Consider the following 23,573-nt stretch of genomic DNA (forward strand, 5'->3'; position numbering starts at 1 on the left):
ATAATAGTAGTAAATAGTAATTGTTGATAACAAATTCCAATGGGTAATCAGAGATTCATCAATTTAATTTCCCAAAGCATCAAGATTTTGTTTGTAGTTATTTGAAGTAATTGAATTATAGAAGGCACATTCCCACAAAAACATAAAATTTTGTATTAGTATATTGTGTTATTTCCCGTTCACGAATGCATAAATAAGTATGAAACAGAAACAGTAAAACACAAATCGATCCCCAATATGAACTATTCAAATTTCTGCAACGCCACTGTGGTGTACTCACTCACTCTCTTTCGCTCTGAAAGCTCAGTTCGATCTCTCTCCTGGGGAGCTTTCGCTCAGCGATCATATGGTTTGGGGCTTGGCGCCCATCGTATCTCTTAACTAACGCTAATCTGCCCCTTTTTTGCGTTTCGAATTTTAGTTGCGGTTTGTTGTGATTCCGGTTTGCACGCTGCTCTGAAGGACGCAGTTACTGACTTATGGGTGAAAGGAGTAGCCGGACCTCGACGTGACCCCCATCCATCCGTACATAAACATTGTAAGTTCAGTTGGTGTTCCGATCAATATGCTTTTGAGTGCTCCTAGGTTAGTTTCTCTTTCGGGTTTTCCATTTTCCAGTGAGAGACTCTGGCGCGTGCGGCTCTCCCATTCCCGATTACTTGTCGTGTGTTAGTCAATAAAGGATCCTAATTAATCCCTTTAGTAACTGCAGTGACACATTTGCCATTCGTTTCACAACCGGTTTACATTCGTATGCAGATGCTGATATTGTTTTCGCGCTTATCAGCTACCTGTTAACCCAGTGTTGCTGTTTGTCTTGCTTGTTTACAGACAACACGCGTTCGCACCCCACACAGGCACACACACAAAAGCTCAAAACTCTTGACGTAATGAAACTAAAACGACAAACATACAGGGCAGAGAGAGCGAGAGCGAATAAACATAGATCCCAAAAATGATTACGAGGGATGGGCATTGCTATTAACCCGCTCAAAGACTATATTCATATATGTATTATTTTTAAAGTATTTGTGTTAATTACTTAACCTTACTATGTAAAAGATAGGCAGAAGGATTCCGTATGTGCAGCTCCTGCCTACTGATCTTAAATATGTACATAACTTGCAATCAATCAATATTGTTCCTTGCAAAATACAAATACATTCTTGCACGAAGGCTAATCCACCGTGACCGGGTGGTGCAAATCCTTCAGGCATATCTATCCATGCATATACCCGTACCCGTATCCGTATCCGAGTCTGTATCTGAATATGTATCTCTTCCAATCTGGCCCCGAGCCAAATTGCTTTATGACCGTTTCTGTGTAGGGATCTACCTGCCGGCGATAATCTGTGTGGCCTCATAAAGATCTTGACTCCACGGACCGTGGATTGCACTTTTCAAACCAGACCAAATCCAGACCGTGTTGCGGTGTGCGTGTGTGCGAGTGTGTGTGTGCGTGGTCCATAATAAATATGCTAATTTCGCATGCACGCGCAGAGTCGGAGGGGCTGATAACGTCGCCATATATAGTGATATAGCTCTAGAGCCCGAGAGGTCTAGTGGAAAAGTTCGGTTTCCTGGTGTCCCTGCTATCAGTGCGATACGGTCCGTGGTGAGGAGAAGATTGCGTCCACAACCCCCTCGAGTGGATGAATGGTGGCGTGATAACGTGATAAGCATCCTAGTGCCCCGGGGAAGTCCGGCAGTCTGGCATTGTGTCTAATCAAAGAGAGTCTGCTTATCGAGTCTGCTTATTCAATAATAATAATAACTCCGCTTCTTATGCACCATAGCGCTTAGTATAAAGTAAAGAATTTTGTATGGCCCAAAGGTATTCCAGTGTGCTCATGCCGTTCCCCATTTCAGAGACATATAACAGTTGCGGTATATAACAGATAAACGCGAAGCCCCTTCCGCAACCATCCTCCACGATGAGATTCCAGCAGCTCCTGCATGTGCGCAGATTGGCCAGCGCCGGGGCCACCACCTTGATGAGGCGGCCTATCACCACCACCACCATCACCACCACCAGTCGCACCGCCCTGGCAGCCACCTACCCCGCTTTCGCAACCACTGTGCGCACAATGGCGGGCAGCGGGGCTCCGATCCCGGAGCTAACCGAGGTAGGTGTTCCTGTGGCGAGTTGTCCGCTGCGGAGAACTGATGCAGCCCACATTTCAGATCACCGACAACGTGCAGCGCGGCAACTACGCCACTCTGACCGACAAGGATGTGGCGCACTTCGAGCAGCTCCTGGGCAAGAACTTCGTGCTCACTGAGGACCTGGAGGGATACAACATCTGCTTCCTTAAAAGGATTCGAGGTAGGTGGCGGCCCCAAATTCATCCACATACGTGTGCCCTTCAATGAATTACTTCAACCAGGCAACAGCAAGTTGGTGCTCAAGCCCGGAAGCACGGCGGAGGTGGCCGCCATCATGAAGTACTGCAACGAGCGCCGTTTGGCGGTGGTGCCGCAGGGCGGGAACACGGGTCTAGTGGGCGGATCCGTGCCGATCTGCGACGAGATTGTGCTGTCGCTAGCGCGCCTCAACAAGGTGCTATCCGTGGACGAGGTCACCGGCATTGCTGTCGTGGAGGCGGGCTGCATCCTGGAGAACTTCGATCAGAGGGCCAGAGAGGTGGGCTTGACGGTGCCACTGGACCTGGGCGCCAAGGCCAGCTGCCACATCGGCGGCAATGTGTCCACCAACGCGGGCGGAGTGCGGGTGGTGCGTTACGGCAATCTTCACGGCTCTGTTTTGGGCGTGGAGGCGGTGCTGGCCACCGGTCAGGTGCTGGACCTTATGTCCAACTTCAAGAAGGACAACACGGGCTACCACATGAAGCACTTGTTCATAGGATCCGAGGGCACTCTGGGCGTGGTCACGAAGCTCTCGATGCTCTGCCCCCATTCCTCGCGAGCGGTAAACGTGGCCTTTATCGGCCTGAACTCCTTTGACGATGTACTGAAGACTTTCGTCAGTGCCAAGCGGAATCTGGGCGAGATCCTCAGCTCCTGCGAGCTGATTGACGAACGGGCCTTGAACACCGCCCTCGAGCAGTTCAAGTTCCTGAAGTGAGTTGCGCCACCTTTGTCTTCTCTGAGCGTTATCAATCCTGATCACACACTAATTTTCCATAGCTCCCCCATTTCGGGCTTTCCCTTCTACATGCTGATCGAGACCTCGGGCAGCAACGGTGACCACGACGAGGAGAAGATCAACCAGTTCATTGGGGACGGCATGGAGCGTGGCGAGATCCAGGATGGCACCGTAACCGGTGATCCCGGCAAGGTGCAGGAGATCTGGAAGATTCGCGAAATGGTGCCGCTGGGTCTGATCGAGAAGAGCTTCTGCTTCAAGTACGACATCTCGCTGCCTCTGCGGGACTTCTACAATATTGTGGACGTGATGCGGGAGAGGTGCGGTCCCCTGGCCACAGTGGTCTGCGGATACGGCCACTTGGGGGACTCCAATCTGCACCTGAACGTGTCCTGCGAGCAGTTCAACGACGAGATCTACAAGCGGGTCGAACCCTTCGTGTACGAGTACACCTCCAAGCTGAAGGGCAGCATTAGTGCGGAGCACGGCATTGGCTTCCTGAAGAAGGACTACCTGCACTACTCCAAGGACCCGGTGGCCATTGGCTACATGCGCGAGATGAAGAAGCTGCTGGACCCCAACAGCATCCTCAATCCCTACAAGGTGCTCAACTGAAGGCTTCTAACTAATAGGTTCGATTTTTTTTTGTTTGTGTATAATTTGTATAACCTTATAATACAGAAATGGCTTTAAAACTTAATTTGTTTAAACTTGTGGAGTTATAAAGAACCATCATATATGGCACGAAACCAAAGGGCAAAAGCTGCTTATAGAATAGTCCGAAAAAAATAACACTCGGAGAGTATACCAGTTTTTAGAATACCATATTATAGGTATTAGGTGGTAATAATAGGAAAAACAGTATCTTTGCATTTACTGTTATACTACGAAGCACAATATTTAGTAGCAGTACCCATTAGAGTCCAAGGACTCACAACACTAGCCCCAACCGGCATTAATTGCTTAAGGATCGGCGATAGCTTCAAAGTCAAACTGCCGCCTTGCGAAAGCTTCGCGAGTGGAGCTTTTCCGCACTTATCGATACCTAACATTGTGGCGCGACTATCGATCGACGAGCTGGCGCTTAACAGTGCCATATATAGATTGTAACATTGGGAACTCAAATCATTGTTGGAACACAAACCGCACGAAAAACACACAAAACATGAGCGGGTGAGTAGAGGGAAATGCCCTTTTCCCTGGAGTTTTCCGCGATCCTAACGTCGCCCATCCCCGGATCTCTTCCAGACAAGCGGACATCGCCCTCATCGGCCTGGCCGTCATGGGCCAAAACCTGATACTTAACATGGACGAGAAGGGATTCGTGGTGTGCGCCTACAACCGCACGGTGGCTAAGGTCAAGGAGTTCCTCGCCAATGAGGCCAAAGGCACCAACGTGATTGGCGCCGACTCGCTCAAGGACATGGTCTCCAAGCTAAAGAGCCCCCGGAAGGTCATGCTGCTGGTCAAGGGTGAGTTGCTAATCAAAATTCAGCGGCTGGGTAGCGCAGAACATCGAAACCCCATCGAAACCTGCTGCAAGCGATCGCTGTGTTGGTGACTCAGTTTACATGTGTGCGCGCGTGCTGGTGAATTGGTGAAAAAGTCAAAGCAAAGTCATCAAATGATTTTTGCGGCTCATATTGCAATGTGCAAAGGGTAAAGAGAGGATAAGCAGGTGAAGTAGGAAGAGGAGGGAGCGCGAGAAAACGGTGAAGGGGTGGAGTAAACACAAAAAACAACTGTTTAGAGATCATTGAGCTGCGGCCTTAACCACAAAGTCTGGGTTAGGAGTTGTTATTGTACAAATGATAGGGATGGCACTTCGTAAGATTTGTATGCGATAGTTTTGACTTGAAAACTAGCTCTTTTAAATGCTCACTTCTGATAAAAGGTTTATAATTGAATCAGTGCCATTTCGAAAACCGTAACCGCAAGTCTGGCGTGAGTTTTATCTAATCACATAGTTGTGGTAAGCTGCCTCTACATACCTAAACCATCGAGCCAATGCATAAGGTGATTTCCAGGTCACTCACGCGTTTGTCTACCACACTCGCGTGTCCGAAACTCCGCTCACCTCTAGATCGGCGTGCCCGGCTTATCTCCACCTCCCTACCTAGCTAGCTGTTCGTGCGAAAGCAACAACAACGCGGCGCAGAGAGAAATCTTTGACATTCATTATAGGTCACACAAAACGGGCGATTTTCTCGGATTTGACCAGCCGAAAAACCTACAGTTTCCTTCCCTGCGAGTTGCCAGGCGAGTGAGTCATTTCGTCTGGAGACTGCTCCTTAGAAGAATACAGTGTGGGTCAATAACATATGTACATAGCTCTGGAGGTTTTTGTGCTGAACTTATGTAGATTTGAAAGTTGCGTGACAGGTTTTGCGAACTCCCACTTTCACAGGGTGGGTGTTAGTAAGGACAAAGGTGATTGAATATCAGTGTAGTTAAGTTACCAAGGATGACGATACAAAAAACGCTAGTTGATTATTGAACAGAGCGAGTCCCACAATCTTGACCGCTAGTGTGTCCCACAAACCAGCACCAACGACCGCTAGATAGATAGATCAATGCTATTATCGCCACGACTCGTTGGCCTTATCTGGTTCCACTGTGCTGGAGAAGTGCTCACCCGGCGCAAGGGACGCCTCACCACCAGGGTGACCTCCAAAACAAAACAGTGACTTTCCAAAAACAACCAACCGACCTTGTCCAATCGCACGCTCTACTTTCTGGCTAAATCGATGATTTCTTCACGTAAAGAACTGGCGCTCGCTAAGAACGCTTTGGAAAATGAGTCTACGATAGTTGAGCTTTAGAGAACCCCGATGAGGAATTCGATCTGCTTTAATCGACTTTACGCTAATCAGAAATAAACTCGGTCCAATTTCAGCTGGAAGTGCGGTCGACGACTTCATCCAGCAGCTGGTGCCGCTGCTTTCTGCCGGCGATGTGATCATCGATGGCGGCAACTCGGAATATCAGGACACATCTCGTCGCTGCGACGAGTTGGCCAAACTTGGCCTGCTCTACGTCGGATCCGGCGTGAGCGGCGGCGAGGAGGGCGCCCGCCATGGACCCTCGCTAATGCCCGGCGGACACGAGGCCGCATGGCCCCTCATCCAGCCCATCTTCCAGGCGATCTGCGCCAAGGCCGACGGTGAACCCTGCTGTGAGTGGGTGGGCGATGGAGGCGCCGGTCACTTCGTCAAGATGGTGCACAACGGCATCGAATACGGTGACATGCAGCTGATCTGCGAGGCGTATCACATCATGCAGAGCCTGGGACTGTCGGCTGACCAGATGGCAGACGAGTTCGGCAAGTGGAACTCGGCCGAACTGGACTCCTTCCTCATCGAAATCACGCGTGATATTCTCAAGTACAAGGACGGCAAAGGTCATCTGCTGGAGCGGATTCGCGATACCGCCGGCCAGAAGGGCACAGGCAAGTGGACGGCCATCGCTGCTCTGCAGTATGGAGTGCCTGTGACGCTAATTGGCGAGGCGGTCTTCTCGCGATGCCTGTCTGCTCTGAAGGACGAGCGCGTCCAGGCCAGCAGCGTGCTGAAGGGACCCTCGACCAAGGCCGAAGTGGCCAACCTAACCAAGTTCCTCGATGATATCAAGCACGCTCTCTACTGCGCCAAGATCGTGTCCTACGCCCAGGGATTCATGCTCATGCGAGAGGCGGCCAGGGAGAACAAGTGGAGACTCAACTACGGCGGAATTGCGCTGATGTGGCGCGGCGGCTGCATCATCCGCAGCGTCTTTCTGGGCAACATCAAGGACGCGTATACGTCGCAGCCGCAGCTGTCCAACCTGCTGCTGGACGACTTCTTCAAGAAGGCCATTGAGCGCGGCCAGGACTCGTGGCGCGAGGTGGTGGCCAATGCCTTCCGCTGGGGCATTCCCGTGCCGGCCCTGTCCACTGCCCTTAGCTTCTACGACGGCTACCGCACGGCCAAGCTGCCAGCCAACTTGCTGCAGGCCCAGAGGGATTACTTCGGCGCCCACACCTATGAGCTGCTGGGCCAGGAGGGTCAGTTCCACCACACGAACTGGACGGGCACCGGCGGCAATGTGTCCGCCAGCACCTACCAGGCGTAGGTTCCACCTGCTCTATTTTCAGCTCACACATTCCATGTCATTGACGCCGGTGTCTTAGGTGTTTCTTTTTTTTCTGGAGTACTTTAGTACTTATTTATACCATTAATATATATGTATGTATATAGAATTTCATAATTGTTGTTAAACATAACATTAAATTGGTGTTTTTTTGCTAGCAAATGATTTTGATTCCTTGGTTTCGTGGATGCAAGTGCCATTTAAAATCAACAATGCGTGTGGTGTGGTGTGTTGTATTGTGTGTGGGTCGAGTCTTTCGAGTTTTGTCTTCATCTGGAGACGCCTCCTGCTCCTTCTACCGCTCCTTCCCTGCTATTGTACTCTCTTCAGCTAGCGCGTTTTCCGCTCCTTATTTCCCTCAGTCGTCCGAGGGCTTCAGGGTCTTCTTGTTCTCTATGACCAGTTTGTCAGCGGAGTACAGGTGGCCGATGATTACCTGTGGACATTCAAAGGTTAATAAACTCAACCGGCTGATAAGCAGAAAGGGGCAAAATGGTTACTTTCGATTTCTAATAGGATGGTAATTGAGTTTTCCATTCCCCATATTTGCAAAATCAGATATATATGATAAAATCTACTTTAAATATACATTAATGTTTTTAATCTTTAAATTGATTGTCTTTGATAAGGGACGTAGTAGTTGGTAGTAGTATTTTTATACCACTAATTATTTGAGTTCCTAACAACTTGGTAAATAAACGACGACTCTTTTTGGATGCGCTGTGATCTTGAAGACGGAGTGTTGCGTTTTCTGGATACTTCTAAGCATTGCTGATAAGGGAGAGGGGTGAATTCCGACGGACCACTCACCTGGCGACGTATCAGCTCCAGATTCTGCTGGCCCTCGGCCATTTGGCGATCGATCTCCGCGTAGTCCCTGGTGCTCCTGTTGGCGCGGAATGTGTCGCGTATTTTGCGGGCAGCGTACATTCTGAAATCCGGAGTACATTGCTCATCACTCGCGGCGGCCTTTCATTTTCACAACACCTACCTGAAGTTGTACGAGGGCAGCTTCTCCGATTCGCGCAGGAGATTCCTGTATAACGTGATCGCCTGGCGACGGGTCGACATCCTGGTCCTGATCCTGGCCGAATGGAACAGAATAGCGGGGGGGCTGGTGGATTGGAGTGCTGTTTAATTGATGAGTGCTTTGTTTTGACCCTGGTTTCTTGTTTCGGTGCGGCAACTGCCAATTGGACCGACTGATGACATAAAAATTACATGCGGCAAGGCAGAAAATACTGGCTTTTCGGCAGAAAAATACCAGAAACAGCTGACTGTATCACTGTGGTGTCACGTGCGTGAGTCTTAGCGATGACACTGCGTCGAGCGAAAATCATTGCAAGTGCATAAAAAAAAACTATTTTTGTGATACTAAATATTATTGCTAAAGATAAGAAATAAATTGAGTTAATGTGTTAAGTTATCCGCAATATTTTAAAGTTGATGTCAAAATAAAAACCAAATTACCCGACTCCCTTTATACAAAATAAAACAACTGACGCATTTTTTCAATTTTAGTTTTAATTCTGTTTGTTTTTTCCGCAAGAACAATATATTATGTACTCGTTGAAAACACAAAATAAATATATATATTTTGTTCCCGAAATTGTTTCTTTCTTGCACGCGCGCTTGCTTTTTAAATCTGATTTTTGTAGCCTAAAAATGACATTTTTGTGGTTGTAAACGTACACATATATCCATATACATATATATATTTATTTATCAGTGTTAGTTTTATAAGTAGAGTTTCTTTAGCTTACGTTTAGGCAATAAAATAACTTTATTTCCCTCATCTAATCTAGAATTTTCCTCTATCTCTCTCTTTACACATGTCTATCGCTCTCGCTCTTTCTGCTGCAGCGTTTTTGCTAAGAGCGCTTGTTTTACAATCAATAAAAAAAAGGTTTAATATTTAAAGTATGAATAGGTAAAAAAAACACATTCGAAATAAACCTAAGACGCGTCCGATAAAATCGCTGATTAAAGAATATTTACATGGGTGTGTGCTTTCGAGGGTAAGCCGACATTTAGCTGCTAATATTGCTTATGACTATATAACGTACTCATATTAGTGGGGATTTGGATCTTTGTGTTGTTCGGGGTGTCGCTTTCGTTTCGTCAATCTTAATCATTTTCTTTAGTTAAAACGCAGACCATGCTCAGGAATTCGCTATCACTTTGGGTTAATACAAACGCAAAAACAGATCAGATCGCATTGTATCCTATCGCTCTTAGCTATATACTTCTATATATACGTGGGGTACAGCTGACTGAAACTAGGTGCATTACAGACTATACACATACATATAGTGGTTGTTATATCAACACATAAACAAATTACATAATCACAAACAACAGAATTTTATTTTGGTGGCAGGCTTTCGGTGTGGTTAACGACAATTGCGATGGCTCTTCGATTCCGATTCCGATCCCAGGTCCGATTACCTGTGGCTGCTGTACGTTTTATAGACCCGCGGCGCCCTCGTCGTTCCTGTGGCCGATGTGGATGAGGGTGCGGAGGCAGAGGCGACCGTGGTCGAGCTTGAGGCAGCATGCGACGCGTCCGCTCCCACGGCCAAGACTTGCGCCGTCGTTTCCAGATTCAGGGGCAGGGGGTTGTCGTGCTCATCCGAGTGCTCGTAGATGTAGTCGCGCTTCTTGAAGTTGTCGATGATGCGCTTCGTGGACTTCATATGCGCCACAAAGGCTGCCTCCAACTATACAAATGGGGGAGAATGTTAACGAGTTAGAAGGTTGTGCAGTTTGATGGATAAGGATGTTATCGATCTGAACTGAAAATTTATGACATATTGTGAGACTCACGCTGGATGTAAGGTTCATGAATGTGTGGTACTTCTCCAGGACGCCAATAATCTCCTTAAAGCTATTTCCTCGCAGCTGGCGGCGCACCACCGACTCGTACAACTCATTGTCCGCTATCAGATTTCCCACCAGGATGGCCGCATAACTTCCCTTTAGCGTGTGCTCCATGTGGTGGCCGGCTCGTTGTACAACTGTCAAAACCGACCGGCAATTAGCATAGGTCACAGATCATCGATCCGCTGAATACTCACGATTGTTGACTGTCTCCTCCACTTCTTCTTGCTTCTTTTTTCCCTTCTCGTTGCTCTCGAGGAAGGCGTCCGTGTTCTTCTCCACCAATCTGCGGGCGTGGAACATAATATAAAGCAATGCGAAAATGTGACTAGAAGTGTTAGTGTGCCCTACCTGGCCAGCTCCTCGCACTTGTAGAAGTACTCAAGCAGAGCTTGCAGTGCACTCACAGATCCCTGCGCTGGTGGATTATCCGCTACGTACTCTGCCGGAGCGGCAGCTTGCATTAGAGCAGCCCGATTGGGCACAGTATGCATGCACAAATTGATTAGCAATGTAAGAACCTGGAGAGGTGGGAATCAGTGTTTGAAATTGGTTACTTGAAGCGAAAAGATATAAATCACACACTTACCAGTATGCTTAGCTCAAATACACATTGGTCGGGAATGTAGTTGGCCGAGAGCAGCAGCAACCGGAAGCTCGTCTCCACCACATCGCCCCTTTGACCTAGCAGCTCGGCTCCCAACGATGGCTGCGCCTCGTTGAACGTGTGCGTCAGGTTGATCAGTACCTTGAGCACCGGCACCAGCAGCTCGCGCATCGCCACACCCGGATGCTCCTTGTTGCTGCCACCACCATCCGAAGGATGCAGCATTATTTGTCGGCTGCAAAGGCGGTATAGTTGGCAGAGCGTCTCCACTGCTTTTCCCTGGCCAGAGGTGAGCATGTAGCGCTGGTTCGCCTCATTGTGCTGCGTCACGTTTTCGAGGACTCGCAGACATCGCGCCACCGTTTGCATGTTATCCAGCAGCGTCGGCTGCCAGTCAATCTCCGTGTCGCAGGCAATCACCGGGCTGCAGAAGTCTGAGATGGTCTTGATAATGTGCTCCAGGCCACCCAGCTTGCGCAAATCCTCTTTAAACCACTCGCCCGCGCGCTTGGATGTCAGCGATAGCAGCGTTTCCATTGCCAGCGTGCCAACAGTGAGAGAATCAACGTTGAGATGCGTTCCCTTGCCCTGCGCCTTGATCTCCTCGCACAACTCGCGCACCTTCTGCTTGTTGCGGTCGTAGCCCGCTCTATCCGGGTGCCCAGTCTCCGTGCTGCCACCCACGCCGTCCGCCTCCAGAAGGTTGATCATCAGCTCCAAGGAGTCGCGATCCAGGTCCATGTTGAGGCCCTCCTGGGAAAGAATGTACATGATGGCCGAGGTGCACAGGCCCAGGCTGAGGTCCTTGTTGGCGTCGGATAATGCCTACAGTTAAATAGTCAGTTAATTAACAAAGAGGTTTTTTGTTCACTTTGAAATTAATCAATAATCTGTACTGATTTAAAGTGGAAAACAATACAAGTTGGTTAATGTACCAGTGCAATGGTTTAAGGGTTTATACAGGCTTTTAATACAGAATAACAAAATAGCAAGACAGCTTTCAAAACAAACTTGCTATTCTGGGAACAGCTATACCGAAAGCTGATATTTTGAATTTGATAAGCTTCAATTACATAATCCAACTATGCAAATAACATGAGCCCAAAGGTGGTTTGGAGCTCAATATATTAAAGAATTGGGGATCTAACTTACCTTGAAGAATTTGGTGACCACGCCATGGGCACGCACGTGCATCCGGAAAGCGGGCATCATACACTTGGCGGCTAGCTGAAGGGCGGAGAGACAGCGTGTTGCCGGAGGATTGTGCGGTTGAAGTGCGTCCAGGATGTACTCGACATCGTCGTCCATTTCCTGGTACTCGCCGATCTCCTGGATTTGATGGGCCGTCTTAACGTTCCGCACCACTGGATAGTAGTCCTTAGTTTTGCGGTCGACACGAATGGGGCCGCCACCGCCCGTCGCTCCACCTCCACCTGTCGTTGTCCCCGTTCCACCAACGGAAGCACCCGCTGCACTACGCTCTAGGTCGAGCTCTCCGGCAATTGGTTCCAAATCCAGGTCAAAGGCATCGGAACTAGTGGAGGTGGCAGGTACTCCCTGTTTTCCCGCCAGTCGCGAGATCTTTCCGAGGGCAGGGCTATCGCCGCGCAACGTGGATGCGCTGCTGCACGCACTGGAGGAGCCATTGTTGTTTGACGACGGACTGTCACCGAAATCACCGTCGGACTTGCCCGCCGCTAAATGATGCAGGTGATCCTTCGCCCCAGCGACGCCCACGCCAGATGCCGAGGCATTGCTAGCATCGCTGTTGGTTCCACCGCCATTCGCCTCTAGCGCAGCATCCCAACTGTGCTTGTACAGATGCCGCTTGGCCACTGTAGCCTGTTCCGCTTGATCGGATGGCACCAGAGCGCGGCTCTTGAAGATGCTGCCTTTCTTCTTTGAGATGACCAGCTTGACAGCGCCCCGCTGTTCGCCAGAGGACTCAGGTGGCGCCGCCGCTGCTGCTCCTCCCGCTCCGGCGTTCGCCGCGCCCTGCGAGTCCAGTGTCAATGTTCGCTTAAACTTATCCTTAAACTTGTAATCGCGGGGTGGGGGCGAGGAGGAGGATCCATCGTGCTGCAACGAGGAGTTGTTTGAGTTGTTCGACAGTTCATCTGGATCAGGATCCGGATCATGGTCTGGCGAATGTTCCCTGTGATCTGTGTGCGGAATCTTGGCGGGTGTGGGCTGCTCCTCCTCAGCATCAGGAGTTTCCTGCTCTTCGGGCGCTGGCTCCTGCTGAAGCACCTGCGTTACCTGCTGGTTCTTTCGTTTCCGACCATAGCTTCGTGCCGCTCCACCCGCTACTCCTCCTTCTGCTAGTCGGCTGGCCTCGGCCTTGGCGGACAGATTGGCGGCTATTTTATTAATGTTATTGTTTACGCTTGCCAAATTATTGTTATTGGCTCGGGCAGCAGCATTGCGACCCCTCCTCGGTGGAAGTGTGGCTTGTTCCAGCTGCTCTTCGTTTGCTGGCACCGTCGCTACCGCCGTTTCGTCCACTTCCATGTCGACTTCCTGTTCGGCTTTTCTGGAGCCTCGAGTGCCCCGCGTGGTTCTTTTGCCCGCTGGTGGCGATATGGCAGCCGTGGTCGGATCTGTTCCTTTGGCCCTACCTCGGGTTCTGGTCTCCGTGGCGGGTGGGGTTACATCCACATTGTTATTAGCCTTTCTGCCCCTGCCACGCGTGGCCCTCTTCGGCTGTTGCTGTTGATCCTCCTCCTCGGTTGGCTCCGGGTCCGTATTGCCATTTAGCCGTGGCACTTCCCCTCGCAGCACTGCCAGTATGTCCTCCTGCAGTGGAGTCTCCGGCACCGCAGATGCTGCTCCCGTGCCCGCTCCGTCGATGGTCATCATCATGGACTCCAGTCGTGACTCAATGTCCGAGGGGGGAGCCACCAGGGAGGAGTGCTGACTCGTCTCTAGATCACTGGTGATCACACTAGATCCCCTGCTGCGAATCACACAACTATCCTCCTGCACAGCCTGCGCTAACAGTTGCGGCGTGCTGTTGCCCTTCGAGGAGATGCTGCCCAGCACCGAGGACTGCGAGTCGAAGTCGTGATCCGATCGGGTTGTTGGTGATATGACTGCGGAGCCTCGCTGCGGATGCAGCTGGTGCAGTTGATGTAGTTGAGATGGTGTATGCTGTGCTTGCTGACTATTGGCCTCGCTGAGAGCCAAATGAGGTGAGGGTGTCTTGAATTCTGAGTTGATCTCGGCGGGGGTGGCTCCAGAAGCTGGAGCGGCACCAGATCCTGCGGCAAGCAACTGCTTGTGCTTGTGCTTTTTGCTCCTCGACTTCTTTTCACTGCGGGACTCGGCTGCTGCTGCGGCTTTGGCGATGGCGTTGCGGATCACGTCCGTCTTGATGATCAGTTTGAGCCGCTCCTTCGGCGGCTTGTCCGGGGATATCTTTACCGTGCAGTAATTGATCTCCGGCGGTTCCTCCTCCTCGTCCTCCTCCTCTTCTTCCTCCTCCTCGTCCTCGTTGGGTTCTAGTGACTGGGACTTGCGTTCCTCGAAAGAATCGCCTGCTGATGCTCCTCCAACTGCCGCAGATGATCCATCGACGGAATCTGCTGCTGGGGGCGGCCTCAGTGGCTTCACTGTGATTTTTGGCGTACTTGCAGGAACTGTTTCGTCTCCGGACCGCTCCGCTGGCTCCTCCTCCGTGACCGAAAGCTGATTCAGTTGGTTCTGGTGAGCGGGCGAGCTGCTCGGCGGCTCCTCGCTATCCGTGCTGACCAAGCGCGAAGTGCCCTGGAAAACGAAAGAGTGCCCATTTAGCTAGGTTCTTCTATTGGGATCCACTATTTCTGATCCTACTTCTGGCTAGCTGATCTGGCAAATGAAAATAAGCACTACTGTGTCGCGTTCCCGGTAATTAGCACTCCAAGTGAACCGAAATGGGCAAGAACCGACGGATAAATGCGGAACGAAAAACAAAACACCAACAACTCGGGAGAGCGATTTGACTCCAATTCCGTTGGTTTGCCATGTAAAAGCGCGCGTAATTTCACACTGCTTCGCGCGCTGCGCTGCCTTCCCTTTCCCACACACAGGGAATGGTAAGGGAAAGAGAGGGAAACGAAGAAAGACGAAGCACTGGTGAGCAAGAGAGGTGGCCGGACAAAAGAGATGACGGAGCGCGTGAGAGAGAGAGAGGGTGATCGCATTTGGGGTACTCGGCAAATAGTTAGAGTTGGATAACTGTTCACTGAGTGAAATATACCCAGAAACGGAGTGGTGAAGAGCAAAAAAGCAGGGGCACCCACTAGTGTGGTGGATATATTAATTTAAATTACTATTATGTGTATTAGGTAATAGAGGGAAGTAGAAGCAATCAACTGATATTCAGGTCTATAGAGTTTAAAAACCATAATTAGTAAATCCCGGTAACTCACCTTGGAGATGCGTAGCACGATAGGAGGATGTTCTGGCGTGCGGGAGGCGCTGGGAGGATTTGACGCGCCGCCGGATGCGGAGGGCAGTTGGGACGCCGTGGACGCAGTTGCACTTGGCGCTGACGTAGGCGGGGGTAACGACGGCTCCGAACCAGGGCTGCCAAACGTGGAACTGATGAAGGCTTCCGACGAAGCGGCGGCAAGTGTTGCCGTCGCCGCCACTTCAGCCGGTTGGCGCCCCGCTTTGGGAATGATCAGATCCTTGGTGGGCGTGGGATAGCGCTCGTCCTCGTCCACTTCGCGGTAGTTGACAGCCTTGCGGGCGCGGCCCAGTACCCGCGAAGGCGGCGCCTCCGGCTTCAGCTTCTTCTCCTCCTTCGGTTTCTTCTGCTTCTGCTTGCTCGAGGCACTGGACGGTTGCTCCGGCTGCTCCGAGGCGGGATCGCTTAGCCCATCGCCATCTCGATCTGAGGCGCCGTAGAACGCACCAGGCGTCGAGGGCGTGGAGGCTGGCGTTGTTGCTGCCTTCTTCTTGGGCGATTTGCGCTTCCGCTCTGCGGAGTTGGCACCCTTGCCCGGCTTCAGCTTCACTCCGCCCGCCTCCTGGGCACCGGAAGTAGGCGTGAGACCACCAGCACCAACACCGGCCGACGAGAAATGGTCCCGCATGGGTGATGCGCCGGCTCCACAGTGCGGTAGCTGCTGAATGATCTGGGCTATAACCTCCGGCGGAGCTGTATTCCTCGATTTGAAGAACTTTTTCGGCTTCGGCGGCTCCGGCACCGAAACGGACAGGTCGTTGGGATCGTGATCCTGCGTGGAGGCGGGACTCTGGGAGGGACTGGCGGCGGCCGCCGCGGCCGCCGCTGCCGCAGCCATGGGATGGATGGCGGGCATGGTGTAGGTGCGCGTGGAGGTGAAGCCCATCTTGCCCCACTTGCCAACGGTGCCCACGGAACGGGCGACAGTGGGCCGGTTGGTGTTCTCCTTCTCTTTGCAGAGCGAGTCCAGCGGCACCACGATGTTCTTGCCCCAGCGCGACATCTTCGCTAGCGGTGGTTCCTTGGCTGGTTCTTGTATCCTCTCACTCTGTGTTGCTGGCTCTAATCCTTGGTGATGTGGTCACTGGAAATGGAGAAACATTAGTTGACCGGTTTCTTGGCAAACGCACAGCAAACGCATCGCTCATTTGAGTAAAGTTCGGACTTTATCCACATGAATTTCACTATACATACAACCATTCGGAAACAGCTGTACAATTCGGTATTTACCATTTCATTATCCTGCAGAGAAACTAGGTAACAGTAAATCGATTTAACATATATGTATTTGCAGGCCTATTTGGACCAAGAAATGAGCACATGCTGGGGATTATATCGAACCTAGTTGGATTTGGCTGCCCAGATAGGTAGATAAGGACACGGATGACTAGAAACCTAGTTTTATGGCTAGTACCAATCCAAGGATTAGCAATCCGAACCCCGAAAGAGACCCTACTCTTCCTCCGCGGAGGCATCGAAAGGGTGGTTGGAGGATTCGCAGGACATGGACCACAATGCAGCCCGTGCTACTCAATCATTAACTATTAATTCATGTTTCGCACTGCGGACAGTTATTGAATTTTACTAAAAATGAGCGATTTGTTTGGCTGGGCAGAGAGAAGTGCAGCAACAGCAAAACACAACAAACGCGGGCCCGCAAGGAGTACGTCGGTGCGAGCGAGAGCACTCGATAGTGCGCGCACACACACGCACACAGGCGATTTCCAATTTCCACACACACACGCACCGAAATCAAATCAAGACCAATTTCCAAAGCAAAGGCCGAAAAACAAACAATTTGTTGCACTTTACTGTCGCAAAAATCGCCAAACGGAATTCACAAAAATCAACAACTCACCTCAGGCGAAACATTTGGCTGCTCTCTTTGTTTTTGTTGTTATCCGTTTGCTGCGTGGATGCATGTGGTTGCGTGTGTGAGTGAGTGTGGTCAAATAAAAAAATCTCTGTTGCTGCTGCAGCGCATATGTATGCGACTGCGTGCGTGTGCATATATATAGGTGTGTGTGTGTGTGCGTGGAATGCAATAAAACAAACGATGTTTGCGTTTGCTTTTGCTTATTGGCGCAATTTGATTTGCACGAACTGTGTGCTCGATATTTTAGCGATTACTCGGGACTCAAGCCACCATCACTCTCATCATTTTCCGCCTGGCCGCTAACTGCAGCGTGTTTTTTGCGTCGCACCACGGGCTTAGTGCTTTTGCCACCACTTTTACTTTACAGCATCATCCCAGAAGCAGTAGCAGCAGCAACAACAACACCCACAAACACACACACAACTAACACCAACACAAACAACAATACGATTATACTGGCCGTTCCGTTCTTCTTCTTGCTGCGAATATTTCTTTGATTTCGCGATTCTCCGCTAAATCGGCGCCAATCGAGAGCGCGTAGTTGTGCAATCTGCAGGGCAAACGAACGCGATCGCGAATTTCAATTTTTGCATTGGCGAAATGCGCGAAAAAGTTTAATTTCTCTGTTTTTTTACACGAGAGAAGAGAAACACTATTTTAGAGCTGGGCTAACGATTCACGAAACTATCGATACGCCGGAGACGATAGCGTGGGGCTCACTATCGATACTTGTGGCGCAAAATTAAGCGAACAGCATTCGCGCTATCGATACTAGTCCACCCCTAGGTCAGTGTGACCGTGACCTTGCTGTTCGGCCTTCACTCAAAGTAAAGACTTTGCCGCGAATCGTTAACATTTTTGAATATATTTTAATTGACAAGCGTAAAAATATAATGCGATTTTGTGGTTCAGTAGACTCGCTCCCGCACCTTGAACATCAAGGGGTCCTTGGTACGCAATATGAGTTCGGCGATCAGCACGGGTGGTTCCGAGGAGTCGCCCACAAAGTCAACCTCATAGTGCCGGAGCACATTGGCCACGATGGCCTTGATCTCCAGCATGGCGAACTTCTGGCCAATGCAGTTGCGAGGTCCGGCCGAGAACGGAATGTACGCGTACGGATTCAGCTTCTCGGCGGTGGTGACCACATCGAACCGTTCCGGCTTGAAGCTATTGGGCTCGCTAAAGAGCTCCTCCCGTCTGCCCAAGTAGAGCGGAGAGATGCCGATATTCGTGCCCGCCGGGATGAGCTTTCCATCTGCATTGGAGTAAGGCAAGTTAAAAAGGAGTACTTTACTCCCCTACGCACTGTACTCACTGATCTCGCAGTCCTCGAGAACCTTACGACCCAGCAGCGGCACAGACGGATACAATCGAAGGGTCTCCTTCACGCACAGGTCGACGTAATGCAGCTGGTTCATCAGCTCATAGCTCACCGGCGTGCTCTTGTCATTGCCCACCACGGACCGGATCTCCTCAAAGCACTTCTTCTGCGCCTCCGGGTGGGTGGCTATGTTGTAGAAGAAGAACATCAGGGCCGAAGAGGTGGTGTCGTGGCCCTCGAACATGAAGGTGTCCACTTCCTCGCGAATGTCTAAGTTGCTCAGGGGTCGTTCGTCGACGGTCGACTGCAGGAGGATGTCCAGGAAGGCCATCTTTCGCTTGGCGCCCACGTCGGCATCATCTTTGCTGCTCTCCTGGCTGCTTCCCTCGCGGATGAGCTCCTCCCTGCGCTGCACGATGATCTTCTCTGTGAACTGGTGAAGCACGTTCAGGGCCTTCTTCTCCGCCCTAGCCAGTGGTGTTAGCATGTAGGTAAGGTCGAAGCGGTACAGAATGTTGAACATCCGCTTGTGCAGCACCATCGATATGGTCTTCACCGCCTGGACGTACTCGGAGTCTGCATTCGACTGAGCGTTGATGGAAACACCCATGGCGGTTTCTGGAAGAGAACGAGGAATGCTATCAAAGCTTTTACAAATAGATACTCTGGCCATACTCAGGCCACACCCAAAGTCCATTCTCCAAAGCACCACCATTTGTAATATGATACAAATTAAACCCCTAGATCCGTACCGCAGATCGTGTCCATGGTGCAGAGATTGATCCAGTCGTAAAGGCTGAATCCGGAGTCGCCGTGCTTCAGGCGATCCTGCTCCATGTTCCGGAGGAGATCCCGCGACCCCTTCTCGAAGACCTCGACGAACTGGTCGAGGATCTTGAAGTGGAAGGCGGGCGTGATAATCTTGCGGCGCTTGTGCCACTTCCGACCGCGACTGACCAGCAGACCCTCCTTTAGCCACGGCTCCAGGGCCTTGTATTCACCCGCCTTGTCGTTGAAGCGCAACGTGCCCAGGACAACCTCGACGTCTTTGGGGTTGGCCATGAGCACGTTCAGCTCGGGTCCCAGCCAGACCTTGAGCACCTGGTCCTTGGAGTAGGTCTCCATGAACTCGAAGATCTTCTTGACCATCTCGTGCGGCGGCTTGCCGATGAAGTGGTGGCCATGGCCGACCAGCGGCAGCACCGGAGGACCCGGCATGTAGCTGATGAGGTCAATCAGCCGCTTGAACTTCAGCTGGTAGAGCAGCAGGCCCACGAAGAGGGCGCTGGCCAGGATTGCGCCGATGACCAGAAACATATTTCTACTGGTCTCCGTATTTCTCGTATGCTCCTCAATCGCTATTCACCCTTTGACAGTGGAATAACTACTGATCCGGCCAGAAGCGGACCGTAGACATGAGAACGGCCACGGACACGGCCATAAGCACTGATTATCCCACCCACCGATGCACTGCGAAGAAGTGCTCCCCTATTATGACTTGAAATTAGAATTGGATTTTTCTCAGTTCGGCTGAGAATCCAACTGCTTGGATTCCGCAGGGAGGTCTCAAGCTGTGAGTGCATACTTTGAATCAACTCCACGCAGAGATTGCACATGACAGTGTGTCCGCAGAGCAGAAGACCAGCCCAGTTTGTTCGAGTGTAGCTTGGTGTAAATCGCCCTGGGAATATCTAATCGCACTGTCGAACGCCAGCTTACCACCAAAATAGTTCGACAAACCATATCTTATCACAATCGGTAGCCGTTTTTATGGAGGTGAATGGGATTCGGACCTTGGCCCAATGCTTCGAAGACGTCTCCCCCCAGAATTCTGGATTTAAATAACCCACCATTAAAAGCTATGAGTTATTGGTCGCGTATCATTTAAGAGATCGATCCATAGGTGAAAAAAGTAGAGCTTGCAGTGAAAACTCTGAAACTTTGGGGCCCATCAATCTGCTGAATCCATCCACCATCCATGTACTCACCGCAAATGGCGTCCAGCGTGCAGAGGTGAATGGCCTCGCCCAGGTTGATCCTCTCCTGGCCTCTGCTTATCCGCAGCGCTAGTTCCTCGACGAGCCGCAGTGACTGCCTGTCGAAGATCTCCACGTATGGCTCCAGGATGCGAAAGTGGAAGGCCGGCGTGATGATCTTGCGCCGGCGGTGCCACTTGCGTCCGTTGCTCACCAGCAGGCCCTCGTTGAGCCAGCGGCCCAGGAAAGAGTACTCCTGCGACTTGGTCAGCAGCTGGCTGCTGCCCAGCACCCGCTCCACGTCGCGCGGATTGAAGAGCATCACGCTGTAGGACGGGCCCAGGAACAGTCCGAAGGTGTCGCCGTGCCGCTCCGCCAGTTCGCCCATCTTGAGGCACGCCTCGGCCGGAGTGAGCCCCAGAAAGATGTGGGCGTTGCCGAGCAGGGGCAGAGGCAGTGGACCTGGTATCGTCCTCATGTTCCGCAGAAACCGTCGCATCTCCAGGGCGACGATCGCCAGGAGCAGGACTAGAGATAGTAGGAGCCACATTTCGCTTCTACCACATCTATGGAGACAATGCTATCAACTATTGCGACTCCAAGCTAGCCGCCAAATAAGCGCCTGATAACACAAGCTGCTCCCAATCAGCAGTGATGGCATTCTGGCGTTATCAACTGGCCACATCGGAGAGCACTGGTGAGTTCAAAAATTCCATTTTTAGCATAGTTCATAGAGATTTTCCACATTAATTCATTATGCAACATGGGCTAGGGATCTCAGGGGCTGTAAACCGATGTTTCCATCGTTCCAGCTAGAAGGGTTCGATTTTTTGGACATTATTCTTACACACCAATGTTTGGACCATGCACCCGACTTGCACGCGGGAACCTCGGGGGTCACTGTCTGACTTTTTGATTGGCGATTGTCCGAGTCATCTTTAGTGAGCATAAAACAGAGGGAAGGGTCATCATCTCTGGCTGATAGATTGGCATTTTGGGGGCGATAAGCGGAGTCGTTCCTTCCGATCGGAAGGGGGCGCATTCCGGCGGAGATTCTGGCCGGCGACTTGATTTTGATTGAGTTGATGTGTGCGAGAACGAGTGTAAACAAACCGTCGCAACGGCGCAACATTCCATTCCGTGTGATTCCAGCGCTGGTTGTTTACATCCTGACCGCTCAGCTCCACCTCATCCAGCTCCATTCCCCCTGACGTCACAGTGGCCGGCCACATGGCGCGTCTATTTCGGGCCAGGTGTGCTATTCTTAGCCCATCCCACTCACATCCCAGCGATGGCAAACAAACAACAATGACGAAGTAAGGCGATCTTGATATGGATGTTCTCAGCGAATTTCGCTGCGATTGGGATTGCTGGCCATTGAGGCCCTAACAAAAGACTGGGCATATTCATTGATGAACAAAATAGTATAATGTATAGTATCCATGAGGACTGCACCGTGTCAAAATGAAATATAAATAGGTAATGGACTGTTTATTGGCACTGCGCTCAGTTGAGTACACTTTTGGAATGTTAGAATCCATAAACGGGCTAATTAAGTTCCCCCCAGTTACTTCGACAATGAGCCAGTTGGCCAGCTGGACAGCTTGCCAGGCATCCATCCTTTCAGCACTTCTGACCTTTGCGGCCATTAAAATGTGGATGCTTATGCAGCTGCGCAAATTCGCTAGTACGAGTGCACGCCGCGCAGAAATTAGAAAATCCCATTTGGCAGCCCCAGTTGACTCATTCCGCAGCCACATCCGCACATGAAATCCGCATCGGACTCCGGGTGCCAATCGAAACCACATGCACACTCGCCCACTGCGTACTAGATAAATCCGTATAAACTATATATGTGCACAAGTACACAAGATCACAACAATGGCAACAACAGGCGTCCTTCGACCATGCCAAATTCCAAAATTCTTGCGTCGCCGCTCGTCGGTCGTCGACATCGACGTCACTTAATCTCGGAGATCCTCCTGGCCCCCACCGCCGCCTCCGCCCAAAAAAGAAAAAGAAGGCGGAACGTAAATATTTACACATGTCTTACAAGTGCTGGCCATTTTTCGATGTCGGATACTCGCACACACGGCTTGTGGGTGTGCGGATGGGGATGGGGATGGGGATGGGTCTGGTGATCTCGACGTGCGTTGGAATTTCATTGGCATTCCATTTTCGTTTTGTTTCCAATTTTGTTCACTTAAGCATTGCGCATTGCTGCCCCCAGTCAGTCGACAGTTCAATGAGGCTGCCACGGGGTCGTAACCACAAATCCTTCAAAGGGGTTCGATCGACTGATCCCAAACAAACAGGTCATCGCTGGCCACTTTGCATCCTTGGCAAGCCTATGCAATTACATATATTGCTAATCCGCATAGTTGAATCCCAGCGGAATCCGCGATCTTAGCGAGCTGCAGCGGATGGGTGGATGATGGGGCGAGTCGAACTCTGGAGACCACTACGCAGACACTACATCATAACAATAAAAATAATAGTCATTTGGCAGAGGCGCACCATTTGCGTCAACGGCACTTGCCTTCTTGGCATCTAGTACTCGCATAGAAAATGCCATATACCATATATCCATGCTGCGCAGATATAGAATACGATCGGTCGAAATAACCAGCAGTGCCAGCACGTTTTGCGAAACCCAAGAGATACGTTTTGACTCTTGAAATATAAATATATCTACTTGCAACAGCAACGCCAGCTGCGATAGAGTAAGTGAATATCCTTGGCTGTTCCAAACATTGTGCGCATCCCTTCCCCTTTTGGACTGCTAGGATAGTGACCTCTGCTGTTTTTGGCTGGTCACAATGCGGGCCAAGTGCCCGTTTTTATATATAGATCTAAGGGTGAGCCATCGCATCGCTCGGCTTCTGCGCCACAATGCATGCCCGTGCTAATAATAATACTAATAATGAATACAGCATAATAACAATAATAGAGCATATGATTGGGCAGACGCAGCGTATGCGCAATTTTCGCTTGCCCAGCATCACGTATACGCCACCGATCCGAAATACATTTTTCGAAAATAGCGGCAATCGCTGGCCAAATATGGCCATATCCGATATTCGCCAGCATTACTTAACCCGGCCGACAATTAAATATTAGCAAATCTGTTTCTGGCCCGCGAAACTGTCGGATGAGTCCGAGTGACTCATCCCGCAAAATAGTGGCTCATTTTGACGTTTCCACTTGGCTATTTTCGCAAATAAAT

The 23,573-nt window shown here is 50.7% G+C and overlaps 5 protein-coding genes across 8 annotated transcripts; 2 read left to right on the forward strand and 3 right to left on the reverse strand.

Annotated features, from left to right (window-relative positions):
* Positions 1–421: 421 nt before the first annotated feature.
* LOC117148157 (D-2-hydroxyglutarate dehydrogenase, mitochondrial) lies at positions 422–3,801 on the forward strand. Of its 2 annotated transcripts, none has more exons than XM_033315391.1 (5): positions 422–538; positions 1,870–2,126; positions 2,185–2,326; positions 2,388–3,081; positions 3,148–3,801. In XM_033315391.1, the coding sequence occupies exons 2-5, from the start codon at positions 1,935–1,937 to the stop codon at positions 3,719–3,721; spliced, it is 1,602 nt and encodes a 533-aa protein (XP_033171282.1). In that variant the 5' UTR covers positions 422–538; positions 1,870–1,934; the 3' UTR covers positions 3,722–3,801. The 2 variants fall into 2 exon arrangements, with proteins under 2 accessions (XP_033171282.1, XP_033171283.1); XM_033315392.1 differs by lacking the exon at positions 422–538 and adding an exon at positions 1,573–1,809.
* Positions 3,802–4,171: 370 nt separating this feature from the next.
* On the forward strand, positions 4,172–7,396 carry LOC117148159 (6-phosphogluconate dehydrogenase, decarboxylating). The gene is made up of 3 exons (XM_033315393.1): positions 4,172–4,279; positions 4,355–4,578; positions 6,003–7,396. The coding sequence occupies exons 1-3, from the start codon at positions 4,272–4,274 to the stop codon at positions 7,214–7,216; spliced, it is 1,446 nt and encodes a 481-aa protein (XP_033171284.1). The 5' UTR covers positions 4,172–4,271; the 3' UTR covers positions 7,217–7,396.
* Positions 7,397–7,495: 99 nt separating this feature from the next.
* LOC117148160 (protein bcn92) lies at positions 7,496–8,464 on the reverse strand. The gene is made up of 3 exons (XM_033315394.1): positions 8,226–8,464; positions 8,045–8,165; positions 7,496–7,670 (listed from the first exon to the last, which is right to left on the reverse strand). The coding sequence occupies exons 1-3, from the start codon at positions 8,303–8,305 to the stop codon at positions 7,593–7,595; spliced, it is 279 nt and encodes a 92-aa protein (XP_033171285.1). The 5' UTR covers positions 8,306–8,464; the 3' UTR covers positions 7,496–7,592.
* Positions 8,465–8,931: 467 nt separating this feature from the next.
* Positions 8,932–17,732, reverse strand: LOC117148156 (protein wings apart-like). Of its 2 annotated transcripts, XM_033315389.1 has the most exons (8): positions 17,030–17,732; positions 15,131–16,255; positions 11,874–14,486; positions 10,704–11,546; positions 10,466–10,635; positions 10,312–10,400; positions 10,061–10,251; positions 9,679–9,954 (listed from the first exon to the last, which is right to left on the reverse strand). In XM_033315389.1, the coding sequence occupies exons 2-8, from the start codon at positions 16,172–16,174 to the stop codon at positions 9,679–9,681; spliced, it is 5,226 nt and encodes a 1,741-aa protein (XP_033171280.1). In that variant the 5' UTR covers positions 16,175–16,255; positions 17,030–17,732. The 2 variants fall into 2 exon arrangements, with proteins under 2 accessions (XP_033171281.1, XP_033171280.1); XM_033315390.1 differs by lacking the exon at positions 17,030–17,732 and having other exon boundaries at positions 8,932–9,954; positions 15,131–16,174.
* Positions 17,733–17,891: 159 nt separating this feature from the next.
* On the reverse strand, positions 17,892–21,010 carry LOC117148254 (cytochrome P450 4d1). Of its 2 annotated transcripts, none has more exons than XM_033315559.1 (3): positions 20,360–21,010; positions 18,366–18,989; positions 17,892–18,305 (listed from the first exon to the last, which is right to left on the reverse strand). In XM_033315559.1, exons 1-3 carry the CDS (start codon positions 20,895–20,897, stop codon positions 17,956–17,958), a joined length of 1,512 nt encoding a protein of 503 aa, XP_033171450.1. In that variant the 5' UTR covers positions 20,898–21,010; the 3' UTR covers positions 17,892–17,955. The 2 variants fall into 2 exon arrangements, with proteins under 2 accessions (XP_033171450.1, XP_033171448.1); XM_033315557.1 differs by lacking the exon at positions 20,360–21,010 and adding an exon at positions 19,124–19,809.
* Positions 21,011–23,573: the final 2,563 nt, after the last annotated feature.

The sequence above is a fragment of the Drosophila mauritiana genome, chromosome X, assembly GCF_004382145.1.
Source record: "Drosophila mauritiana strain mau12 chromosome X, ASM438214v1, whole genome shotgun sequence".
Classification (NCBI taxonomy): Eukaryota; Metazoa; Arthropoda; class Insecta; order Diptera; family Drosophilidae; genus Drosophila; species Drosophila mauritiana.

Coding starts and splice junctions, on each gene's coding strand:
- LOC117148157 (XM_033315391.1), top strand. CDS start 1,935: ATGAGATTCCAGCAGCTCCTGCATGTGCGCAGATTGGCCAGCGCCGGG. Junction 2,127..2,184: donor CGATCCCGGAGCTAACCGAG/GTAGGTGTTCCT, acceptor CCCACATTTCAG/ATCACCGACAACGTGCAGCG. Junction 2,327..2,387: donor CTTCCTTAAAAGGATTCGAG/GTAGGTGGCGGC, acceptor TACTTCAACCAG/GCAACAGCAAGTTGGTGCTC.
- LOC117148159 (XM_033315393.1), top strand. Junction 4,579..6,002: donor GGTCATGCTGCTGGTCAAGG/GTGAGTTGCTAA, acceptor GTCCAATTTCAG/CTGGAAGTGCGGTCGACGAC.
- LOC117148160 (XM_033315394.1), bottom strand. CDS start 8,305: ATGTCGACCCGTCGCCAGGCGATCACGTTATACAGGAATCTCCTGCGC. Junction 8,166..8,225: donor CTGCCCTCGTACAACTTCAG/GTAGGTGTTGTG, acceptor TCCGGATTTCAG/AATGTACGCTGCCCGCAAAA. Junction 7,671..8,044: donor TGGAGCTGATACGTCGCCAG/GTGAGTGGTCCG, acceptor GAATGTCCACAG/GTAATCATCGGCCACCTGTA.
- LOC117148156 (XM_033315390.1), bottom strand. CDS start 16,174: ATGTCGCGCTGGGGCAAGAACATCGTGGTGCCGCTGGACTCGCTCTGC. Junction 11,547..11,873: donor TGGTCACCAAATTCTTCAAG/GTAAGTTAGATC, acceptor ATTTAACTGTAG/GCATTATCCGACGCCAACAA. Junction 10,252..10,311: donor GGAGGAGACAGTCAACAATC/GTGAGTATTCAG, acceptor CGGTTTTGACAG/TTGTACAACGAGCCGGCCAC.
- LOC117148254 (XM_033315557.1), bottom strand. CDS start 19,688: ATGTTTCTGGTCATCGGCGCAATCCTGGCCAGCGCCCTCTTCGTGGGC. Junction 18,990..19,123: donor CACCATGGACACGATCTGCG/GTACGGATCTAG, acceptor GTTCTCTTCCAG/AAACCGCCATGGGTGTTTCC. Junction 18,306..18,365: donor TCTCGAGGACTGCGAGATCA/GTGAGTACAGTG, acceptor ACTCCAATGCAG/ATGGAAAGCTCATCCCGGCG.